This window comes from Artemia sp. Qi Xiang Cuo, chromosome 6 (genome assembly GCF_049724085.1).
Source record: "Artemia sp. Qi Xiang Cuo chromosome 6, ASM4972408v1, whole genome shotgun sequence".
Taxonomy (NCBI): Eukaryota; Metazoa; Arthropoda; class Branchiopoda; order Anostraca; family Artemiidae; genus Artemia; species Artemia sp. Qi Xiang Cuo.
The window spans coordinates 31,216,603-31,229,031 of NC_142799.1; the positions used below are offsets into that span (position 1 = coordinate 31,216,603).

Genomic DNA, 12,429 nt, shown 5'->3' on the forward strand with positions numbered 1-12,429 from the left:
TACTGAAATATTCCAATTCTTCCACTTCGCGAAAGAAATTCAAAATGAACTTTGAAAAATCAAGAGAATGTAACTGTGACAAGGTAACGCACAACAAAACACTACTGAAATATTCCAACTCTTGAATTTCAATGAAAGAAATTCAAAATGAACTATGAAAATCAACAGAATGTAACTGTGACAAGGTACAGCACAACAAAACACTACTGAAATATTCCAGCTCTTGCATTTTACGACAGAAATTCAAAATGAACTTCGAAAAATCAAGAGAATGTAACTGTGACAAGGTAAAGCACAACAAGTCACTACTGAAATATTCCAACTCTTGCATTTCACGACAAAAATTCAAAAATGAACTTCTAAAAATCAAGAGAATGTACCTGTGACAAGGTAAAGCACAACAAGTCACTACTGAAATATTCCAACTCTTGCATTTCACGACAAAAATTCAAAATGAACTTTGAAAAATCATGAGAATGTAGCTGTGACAAGGTAAACCACGACAAGACACTACTGAAATATTCCAATTCTTGCATTTCACGAAAGAAATTCAAAATGAACTTTGAAAAATTAAGAGAATGTAACTGTGACAAGGTAAAGCACAACAAAACACTACTGAAATAGTCCAACTCTTGCGTTTCAATGAAAGAAATTCAAAATGAACTATGAAAATCAATAGAATGGAACTGTGACAAGGTAAAACACAACAAAACACTACTGAAATATTCCAACTCTTGCATTTCACGACAGAAATTCAAAATGAACTTCGAAAAATCAAGAGAATGTAACTGTGACAAGGTAAAGCACAAGAAGTCACTAATTAAATGTTACAACTCTTGCATTTCAACGAAAGAAATCCAAAATGAACTTTGAAAAATCATGAGAATGTAGCTGTGACAAGGTAAACCACGACAAGACACTACTGAAATATTCCAATTCTTGCACTTCGCGGAAGAAATTCAAAATGAACTTTGAAAAATTAAGAGAATGTAACTGTGACAAGGTAAAGCACAACAAAACACTACTGAAATATTCCAGCTCTTGCATTTCAATGAAAGAAATTCAAAATGAACTATGAAAATCAACAGAATGTAACTGGGACAATGTAAAGCACAACAAAACACTACTGAAATATTCCAGCTCTTGCATTTTACGACAGAAATTCAAAATTAACTTCGAAAAATCAAGAGAATGTAACTGTGACAAGGTAAAGCACAAGAAGTCACTACTGAAATATTCCAACTCTTGCATTTTACGACAGAAATTAAAAATGAACTTCGAAAAATCAAGAGAATGTAACTGTGACAAGGTAAAGCACAACAAGTCACTACTGAAATATTCCAACTCTTGCATTTCACGACAGAAATTCAAAATGAACTTCGAAAAATCAAGAGAATGTAACTGTGACAAGGTAAAGCACAACAAGTCACTACTGAAATATTCCAACTCTTGCATTTTACGACAGAAATTCAAAATGAAATTTGAAAAATTAAGAGAATGTAACTCTGATAAGGTAAAGCACAACAAAACACTACTGAAATATTCCAACTCTTGCATTTCAATGAAAGAAATTCAAAATGAACTATGAAAATCAACAGAATGTAACTGTGACAAGGTAAAGCACAACAAAACACTACTGTAATGTTTAGGAACAGGCGGGGAATCCCTAAAAAACCAAACCAGACTATACCCATCAAACCAGACTATACCCATCAAACCAGACTTTACCCACCAAACCAGATTATACCCACCAAACCAGATCCAGAGGTACATGCACTGGAAAGGTGCCATGGAATAGATTATACCCACCAAACCAGATCCATAGGTACATGCACTGGAAAGGTGCCATGGAATGTAAAGTGGGACAAATAACATGGAGATTGCTATATGTCTCCTAGAAATGGTACTTAGATAACTACTGGGGGGGGGTCGGGGGTTATATGGGAGGATCTTTCCATGAAGGAAGTTTTCATCGGGGAAGGGACATTGCTATAAAGGGGGCGCAGGATTTCCCAGCATTATTAAAGAAAAAGATCAGAAATTAAGTAAAAAAAAAAACAATAAGCTTTTCAAGTGATTTCAACTGATCAACTGATTTTAATTATGGGGTCATTTTTAAAGAATTTGAAAAAAAATTCGAACTTTAGCTTAGAGAGCAAGGTATTGACTAGGGGGCGAACCTCTTAATATACGTATTAAAAATCTATGAATATAGAAGTTCGTTATGAAAGTTAATTCGTAAGTTACGTATATTTATTACTAATAAAAACGCTCGTAAATAAAATTAAAAAAGTTTCGAGAAAGCCATTTAACCAAATAAAAGTAAAATTAATATTCAAATATTGTTTTAATTATTCATGTACGGTGAGCCAAAATCAAAACCTGTATTAATTCAAAAACGTTCAAAAATTAAATAAGAAAAACAAGTTTTTTAACTGACAGTAAGGAACGACGTTAAAACTTAAAACGAACAGACATTATTCCGTGTATGAAAGGGGCTGCCCCCTCCTCAATACCTCGCTCTTTACGCTAAAGTTTGAATCTGTCACAAACCTTTATTTTTTTAAACAATAAAAAACTTTAGCTTAAAGAGCGAGGTATTGAGGAGGGGACAGCCCCTTTCATATACGGAATAATTTCTGTTCGTTTTAAGTTTTAACGTCGTTCCTTACTTTCAGTTAAAAAACCTTTTTTTTTATTTAATTGCTCTCATAGCACAATCGGCAAAAGAAATGCAAATATTATTAAACATAATGGAGGAATATTTGGATATGAAAGGATTAGAATTAAATAAGAAGAAAACGGTAATTGCAGTTTTTAGTAAAGGTGGAAAATTAAGGAAAGATGATGAATTTTGATTTAAAGGTGATTTTATAGAGATTAAAAAGAATTCATATACTTAGGAGCAGGGGCGAATCTCTAGCATTTTATTGGGGGGGGGGGAAGAGGGGTCCATATCTGGATAGTAAAAGTGCATGGGATGTATAATATTTTTTTCTCCACATTATTGGGGGGGGGGGGCAACTGCCCCCCTTGCTATCCCAAACGACGCCCCTGCTTAGGAGTTAAGTTTTTTTTTGGAAAGGTAAGTATGCACAGAAGGTTAAGAGTACAAAATGGAAATATGTGTATGAATTTAATTTTAAAAAGTGAGGTTGTAAAGATTATGGACTATTGCAATACATAAATATTTATTTAAAACTAAACTCCTCCCGGTTATGCATTACGGGTGTGAGCTGTGGGTTTTTAGAGAAAGTGAGGAGTTGAAGAGAATGGAAAGGAATTATTTTAAGCGAGTTTTTAGGGCCAATAGATCCACTCACAGTGTTGTACTGGAGGGGGATTTAAGACTAAGTAGGTTAAGAAAAGATAAGTTAATAAGAATGGTGAAGTTTGGGATGAAAATTTTAAGAAGTAAAAATAGGCTAGAGAAAGAAGCGTATTTTAGTTTGTTTGAGGATAAAATAGAGGTAGGGTGGCCGCATGAAAAAGTGACAATGTTAGATGAAGGACAATATTCGTATTTTTGGAATGAAGGTTAGGGGTTGAATCTGGATACAACGGTTTATAAGGTGAAAGAAAGGTTACATGAGCAAGGAATACATCAGTGGCAGGCTCGGAAGGAGGCCTAAGGATTTCTGAGTCTGTATAGTACAGTGAAGGTCACGTGGGGGCAAGAAGTTTGTTTTAATTTGGGGTTGAAAGAGGAAGAAATAGAATGGATTTTCAATTTAAGGGGAAGGTCGATTGATATTGGGGAAAGGGAAAGGAAATTTAGGGGTTATTGTCTTAACCCAGACCCTTGTCCGATGTGTGGGGATGATGATGAGGATATTTTTCATATTTTGGGGAATTTTAAGGAATTGGTGGATCTGAGAATCGAGTGTTTTTCGTTAGTGTTGGCAGATAGAAGGTGGGTGGAAGGAATTGTAGGATCACGAGTTAAAATGACATTAAGAAATTTGGCTAAGTATGTCGATGAAGGGCTGATACATCGTGAAAGATGTATTTATTTATAAATATTTTCGTCAAGATTCATATATAAATACGTTTTCTTTTTAATTTATTTGTGTGTGTTTTTTTTCGTTTTGTTATGTTTATGTTCTGTCTTTTTTTCCTATGGCCCGATGGCTTTTACATACATACATGACAAATGAAACTGAGAGAGGAGAGAAACTAACAAAATGAAAAATAAAATCAAAAAGGGTGAAAAAACGAGGATTTTATCAGCCAGTGGCGAACCATGAAGATGACAAAATATAAGCAAATATTTCGACAAGGACCTCCGCCAAGTCGTCCTCAGTGCTAAACAAAAGAGAAGACAAAGAGAGAAAAAAAAACGAAAATCTAACCTTTCGAAGTTTACTTTACAAAGACAGAACAGACACTGAATAAAAACCAGGCAGGAATCAATGAAAATGAATTTACCAAGATGATCGGGCAAGGATCTTTTGCCTTGCAATCGTTTTAGCTGGTCTACAATTTCGGTTTTCATTAGATATGCAAATAGTTTCTTTTAAGTTATACCGGGTGAAAATATTGGTTGAGTCCTTCAAGATTAAACTGTCGTAAATTGGGCTAAATGAAATATCTCCAGTATCTCTATTTATTGCTAAATTTTGGTTCATATATTTTTTTATCTCAATTACCTCTTTAAAAGTTTGTCGTACGCCATTTACATTTGATATTAGGGTTGCCTCGTCAAACAGAACTAGATGGGTCGGATTTACGAAAATATGCGAAGCCAATGCCGAATCAAAGTTGTCATTGTTATTTTTTAATCACAGGGACTTATCTATTGATATTTTGTGCTCATGCAAACGTTCACCTAGTTGTTGATGGGTCCTACTAATGTAAAATTTCCACAAGAACACGGGATTCTGTAGACACCACTACCCAGTACCGGGTCCGTTTTATCCTTTCCTGAGTTGAAAGTGTTCAGCTTTTTGTTCGGTTTTGAAAGAAACAGAGAGATTTTGTTTTTTTTAAATTTTTCCAAGTTTATCGCCAAGTTTCGGGATGTATGGTAAAACGATGAAAGTTTTTTTCTCAATTGTCGGTGTAACTGAATTAAGGAGGACAAGCTCCCTATTTTGTTCTTGTCCATGTTCCCAAACAGAAAGGATATCATCAACAAAACGAAACCAAATGGAGTGTTTTAAGTGGAAACTATTCAAGGCAGACTGTTCTATGAAATCCATATAAAAATTTGCCAAATAAGAAGACAAGACAGTGCCCATGGATAAGCCCATTATTTGAAGAAAAAATTTGTTTCGGAATTTAAAATACGAGGAGAACTTGTTGCAAAGACGGACAAGGGTCATTATTGTATCAATTTCCAAAGTTTTATAATCCGACCAAGCTGAATTTTCCTCTAATTTTCTTTGTAAGGCCTGCTCACATTTATGGACATCGCATGAAGTGTAAATAGAAACTGCATCAAAACTAGATAAGACGGTATTTTTTGTTATACTTTGATTTTTTAACTTCTCAACAAGATCTATGGAGTTTTTTATATAGGATTTCTGTGTGCTTAAAAGAGGCTTAAAAATGGTGGCTAAGAAGCTTCCTATACCTGTAGCCGGAGAACTATAACATGCTAAAATTGGACATAAAGGACTATCTTTCTTATGGATCTCAGGCATACCATAAAACTTTGGGGCTGAACAACCTTTGGGGTAAAACTTTCTGTACATTTGAGGGGTAATTAGTCTAGTATCTTTTAAAATTCCTAGTTCACTTGTCAACTTCTGTGTGTATTTGTCCGCGGGATCAAATTGAACTAGGAATTTTAAAAGATACTAGACTAATTACCCCTCAAATGTACAGAAAATTTTACCCCAAAGGTTGTTCAGCCCCAAAGTTTTATGGTCTGCCTAAAATCCATAAGAAAGATATTCCGTTACGTCCAATTGTAGCACGTTATAGTTCTCCGGCTACAGGTATAGGAAGCTTCTTAGCCACCATTTTTAAGCCTCTTTTAAGCACACAGAAATCCTATATAAAAAACTCCATAGATCATGTTCAGAAGTTAAAAAATCAAAGTACAACAGAAAATACCATCTTATTTAGCTTTGATGCAGTTTCTATGTACACTTCATGCGATGTCCATAAATGTGAGCAGGATTTACAAAGAAAATTAGAGGAAAATTCAGCTTGGTCGGATTATAAAACTTTGGAAATTGATACAATAATGACCCTTGTCCGTCTTTGCAACAAGTTTTCCTCGTATTTTAAATTCTGAAACAAATTTTTTCTTCAAATAATGGGAGTATCCACGGGCACTGTTTTGTCTCCTTATTTGGCAAATTTTTACATGAATTTCATAGAACAGTCTGCCTTGAATAATTTCCACTTAAAACACTCTATCTGGTTTCGTTTTTTTGATGATATTCTTTCTGTTTGGGAACATAGACAGTACTCTCTAAGAGATTTTTTGGCACTTTTGAACTCTTTTGATTCTAATCTCCAGTTCACAATGGAACTCGAAGATTCAGGTAAGCTGCCTTTCTTGGGTGTTTTGATTATCAAATCTACTCCCAGCCTTGAATTCTCTATATATAGAAAGCCGACTCATAATGATCGATATCTACATTTCTCTTCCAATCACCCTCCTTCTGTGAAAAGAGGGGTAATAATCTCTTTAGTCGAAAGAGTTTTAAAAATTTGTTCCCGTAATCATATAAATTCTGAATTAAATTATGTCAAGGATATTCTTTTCTGCAATGGTTACCCAATCAAACTCATTGAAAATATAATAGATAGACGATTAAAAAAGATAAAAGAACAAAATAGGGAGCTTGTCCTCCTTAATTCAGTTACACCGACAATTGAGAAAAAAACTTTCATCGTTTTACCATACATCCCGAAACTTGGCGATAAACTTGGAAAAATTAAAAAAAAACATAATCTCTCTGTTTCTTTCAAAACCAAACAAAAAGTTGAACACTTTTTCAACTCAGGAAAGGATAAAACGGACCCTGTACTGGGTAGTGGTGTCTACAGAATCCCGTGTTCTTGTGGAAAATTTTACATTAGTAGGACCAATAAACAACTAGGTGAACATTTGCATGAGCACAAAATATCAATAGATAAGTCCCTGAGATAAAAAAAAAACAATGACAACTTTGATTCGGCATTGGCTTCGCATATTTTCGTAAATCCGACCCATCTGGTTCTGTTTGACGAGGCAACCTTAATATCAACTGTAAATGGCGTACCACAAACTTTTAAAGAGGTAATTGAGATAAAAAAATATATGAACCAAAATTTAGCAATAAATAGAGATACTGGAGATATTTCATTTAGCCCAATTTACGACAGTTGAATCTTGAAGGACTCAACGAATATTCTCACCTGGTACAATTTAAAAGAACCTATTTGCATATCTAATGAAAACCGAAATTGTAGACCAGCTGAAACTATTGCAAGGCAAAAGATCCTTGCCCAATCATCTTGGTAAATTAATTCTCATTGATTCCTTCCTGGTTTTTATTCAGTGTCTGTTCTGTCTGTAAAGTAAACTTCAAAAAGTTAGATTTTCGTTTTTTTTTGTTTCTCTCTTTTACTTCTCTTTGGTTTAGCACTAAGGACGACTTGGCGGAGGTCCTTGTCGAAATATTTGCTTATATTTTGTCATCTTCATGGTTCGCCACTGGCTGATAAAATCCTCATTTTTTCACCCTTTTTGATTTTATTTTTCTTTTTGTTAGTTTCTCTCCTCTCTGAGTTTCATTTGTCATGTATAGCCAGTGTGGTCTAAGAATGTATCTACATACATACATAAATACATACTTGACCACTGCCACTACTATGCATTCCATTATTCTAATCTTGGTTCACATATTTATCTTCCTGTTCTTCGGAACTTTTTTCAACTGTGATTAAAGACCCAGGGTATTGCCTATTCTACTTTTAAGATTTTCAGCGTACCCACCCTCTTTACTAATAATATCACCTAGGTAAGTGAAGCTATCCACTTGGTCAATCTTTTCTTATCCAACTTCACTTTTCTATCTTCACTTATTTGAAACCGCAGTGAATTGGTCTTCTTACCATTATTTCTCTGTCCTATTTTAGGACCCTGAACTTGCAAAACCTCTAACAGTTCATCCATTTTGCTCCCACTTTCATCTAGGATGTTTAACTAAGCAGCTTAATCTAAGTCCAGGAAAGTTTTACTTCCCCATATGACTCCGTGTTCTCCCTTTGCCTTTGCTGTGCTCCTTAAGACAAAGTCGATCAAAATGATCCGTATATTTGGGGGTAGAACACAACCCTGATTAACTCTTGATTGAATACGAAACCAGATACTAACCTCTTTTCCTACTTTAACTGCCGCAGTTTTACTCTCATACATAGCACTAATCATTTTAATTTATTTGGCTGGTACACCATACAAGGATAAGACCTTTGCTTAAGCTCTTCTATCAGCTGAATAAAACACTTGTTCATAATCTATAAAACAGAGGAAAAAGGGGTTTGATGACCCTGGTAATTCTCTTTTATTAATCCAAGAGTGAAAATCAGGTTAACACATCATCTATCCTTCCAAAACCGCACTGTTCTTCTCTTAAAACTTTGTCTACAGCATCTCTAAAGCTAAATCACCTTTCAAATACATATATGAATTAAAGTTTTCCTAAAATACTAGGTAGTTCCCCTTTTTCAAAAATTATATTCATAATCTTCAGGAGCTTATTCCTAACCTCACAACTATATTTTTTTAGAAACTCACTTATCACACGATCAGAACCTGGAGTCTTATCATTTATAAATCCTTTTAGTATTGCCACTATCTCTTCCCCACAAAAAGAATCTTTCTTCACACCCAAGGCGTCACAATCTTTTTCATTCTCCCCTGTATCTTTTCCTGTAACTCTATTCCAGTTTAGCACATTCTAAAAACGGTCTGCCCATATCTCTTTAACTCTTTGTTTATCACAGACTGAGGCCCCGTTCTTATCTTTAACTGGGACAAGTCCATATTCACTACTCCGTTTCAGTTTATTAGCATAATTTATTATCACTGTTATTATCACTTATTTATTATTACTATTGTGTAATTCATTATCACTGTTATGCTTGTAACTGCATCTTCCAGATCTTCAAAATTTTACCAATGACCTCCACTTCACATCTCCTTGGTTCATAATTTAATACTTTCTCAACTTTCTTTACATTTATCTTATTTTCATATGATCTATCACTCAGATAATTCTTTTACAAGCCCCTCCTCCTCTCTATTGAACATAAAGTATTTTCATTAATATTCATAGCTGTGTTCCTAACTTTCATCCCTAAGACACTAAAAGCAACTTCACAATTTTTTTTTTTTTTATATTACTAAATCCATCTTCTATATTTTCAATTATTTAAAGTCTGCATTTAGTATTCAACTGTTCCTGGAAATTTCCTCTCAAATCGTCCTCGTGTAGTCCACCAATGTCCTACCTTTCTAGAAAATAATTAACTTCCTAAATTTTAACTTTAAATTAAACCTAGACACTACTAGTAAGTATGACGGCATTCGACCCTTAATGTCCAAACCGGCGGTGCTGATCTCCGGTTCGTGGCCCTTCAGCCAGGAAGTGCATTAATAACAGCACTCCTATATACCCTAGTATCTTGCATTGATCCCGCCAGTCCTCCGCCAGATCAAAACACACCCTGTCTGTTTGTACTTGTAGCTGTAAGTAAATTTCTTCAGAGTCACTACTATCTCCTTCACTCGGTTCTACAGGGGCATAACTACTATGACTGATGTCCTGCACTTTTTAGTCATAAAATAAGTGACTAGAATTCTATTATTAATACCTTACCAGCCTAAACAAGACTTCGCAGCTTTCTTGTTCATCATGAGCCCTTATCCCTGTCTATATACTCCATCCTTCTTACCTCAGTAGCTAAATTCTATATCACCTAATTTCATGTTTCCTACCCCTGGGATATGAGTTTCTGAAGCTCAGTCCAGTCTGAAGCGTCTAAATTCGTCAGCTAAAATGTTGATCCTATTTTTTTTAACGTTGTAACTTGCAAAGCTTTAATTTTCATATTCTTTAAATCAATTAAATTATTTAGGCCTCAGGAAAAGCAAAGGTCCCAGGACCAGTGCAGGGCTGGGACTAACACATTTTCTCAAGTCTACAGGGAAGCGCTTAAGCCGTCTTAGAACCGTACAGTATGAAGTTCCTGAGAGCTCAAGCTGAATGGAGGCATTGTGCCATCCTGGGCCCAACTTGGTCGCAGCATAGTTTTAAGCAATTGGCGATGCTCTTCTATAAACAAGAGTCAAAATCCTGCACAGACAATTTCAAGCCTAGTACCTCCGACTCATTATATATTCGTGTCTACAAATATTATACTGCTACGGGTATTTTCTTTTCCACCTAGTTTTGCTTTTGTGGTATTAAGTCCAAATCATGGCATCACAATCACAAGTTAGTAATGGTTTGGTATGTGGGAACGCTTTTCGAAGAAATGGGCTGGAAAGTCCCTGGAACGGGCTGTTGGATCTAAGAATGTCTTTTTGATCTGCTAGAAGATGGGGCACTATTATCCCCAATGGGTCTTAGAATATATTTTCAGCCAGGCTATCAAAGTACCACATTTTGTATGACGTATGACGGAAATGCTCAATGCTCGGAAACAACCATAAGGATTGAGTAATTATTTTCATAATGTATTACGAGAGAGGGAAAAATTTATTATTTTCTCTCTCGTATAAGAGGAATAAAGGACTTCAAATATTAAATTTAGGGAAAGGGATAAGAGTGCCAAATATTTATGTCTCCAAAATAAGCCTATTTGTTCGTCCAAAAACAAATTAACGACAGTTATTCTGAAAGCGTAAAATTTATATTTGTGAGGTGCTAGGTCAGGAAGATCCCTATTCAGAAAAATTTAGAAAATATTAGTCTGAAAACAGTTCCATTTTTTTGAAAGAGGGGGGAGTCAGGTACGTTTCATAGTACTTTCGTTCATCCCTGTCAGTTAACTTAGAATGTTTCTTCCTCATCATTCTAGACTAAAGACTGAAAGACTGAATGATTCCGGACTGGTAGTTTTGGGATCTATTTTTCTTTCGATTTTGCTTGAAAATGAAACACAGAAGTTTTCTTTTCAGGTGAAAAACTATGGAAAAAAACAAATTCGAAACAAATTTGGGCTATATTAGTTCTTGATGGACAGAAAGGAGCTCAAACGCTGGTTCATCTAACGTAGGGCTATAACTTACAGGTGTGTAAACCTGACCTTTACACAGCACAATATAAAGTAATCTAGTTTTTCAATGTAAGTTGTATGTGCACCAATGATTTATTTTGAGTTTAGACATGTGCCTTTTTTCTTACTTAGGATGAAAGGCAAATACGTTAAATCTAAACCTATATTCTTACCTCAAACCTCAAGTCCTCTACTGGGGGCGTAGCATATGGTATGCCAGTAAATGATAAATAATCCTTGCTGTCAGGAATACTTGTGCACAGCAATCCTCTTACAGGGCCTGCATTTGTTTCCACGATTTCATTACAAGAAGAAATAGTAATAATTGAGAGAAAAATAGCGAAATGGAATTGTATCATATCTTTCCAAGACCAATACAAGAAAGAGATAAAAAAGCTTCTTAATATTGGTCCTATATAAATAGATAAAGAAAATGAAACAGTAATCAGTTTGTACACACTCTGGTTCAAAAAAACTGATCTGCAGTTTGAATTGAATTTGACAAGATTAATTGTTAGCCACGCAAAGTAGGTTATAATTGCGTGAAAATCAAATATGGATGCTAAAGTGTCTAATTTGGCTAAAGTTATTAAATATTTTATTTACTGACAAACATAGCCTATAGTCTAACAAGCCAAAAATGTAACTAGTATTCTGTAGCAGATAAGCCAACGATTCTTTGACTTTGAACGCCAATTTGCATTGAGCCCACTATAGCCTTCACAGAGAAGCACTGGTTCCTAAGGCATTGCCCAATCATTTCAAAACAGTACTTGATCATAATCATAAATCATATTGAAAGAAAACCCTTATATGCAAACAAAGCCCGCCTATTTAAAAAACTGTGTGAAGAAATTGATAGCCGCGATATATCTCTTCTTCTGCGTATAGAAGTTCGCTGGTTATCCAGGTGAAAAGTACTGATACGATGAGTGGAATTGCATAATGGAGTTATAATTTACTTGGAGGGAAAAAAAAACTGAATATATTAAATATCTACTAGATGACGAATTCATTCTCAAGCTCAATTTTTTATCATATATTTTTTCAAATTAAACGAACTCAATTTGTATTTACAATGTTCAAACGGATCAGATATTTTTGGTGTCAACGACAAAATTCGAACGATCATGAAAAGCTACGGAAAAGTTGAATTAACTATGGCAAGTATGATTCTTCTGAAATACTTGCAACCTTTACTATTGA

General features: G+C 34.8%; 1 protein-coding gene across 1 annotated transcript in view; it reads right to left on the reverse strand.

The window, feature by feature from the left end:
* Positions 1 to 11,754, reverse strand: part of LOC148951117 (uncharacterized) — a 159,218-nt gene extending 147,464 nt beyond the window's left edge. Inside the window, exon 1 of the mRNA XM_089091001.1 lies at positions 11,397 to 11,754. Coding sequence (XP_088947127.1) covers positions 11,397 to 11,582 — 186 coding nt within the window. The 5' untranslated portion in view covers positions 11,583 to 11,754. The remainder of the gene's footprint in view (positions 1 to 11,396) is intronic.
* Positions 11,755 to 12,429: the final 675 nt, after the last annotated feature.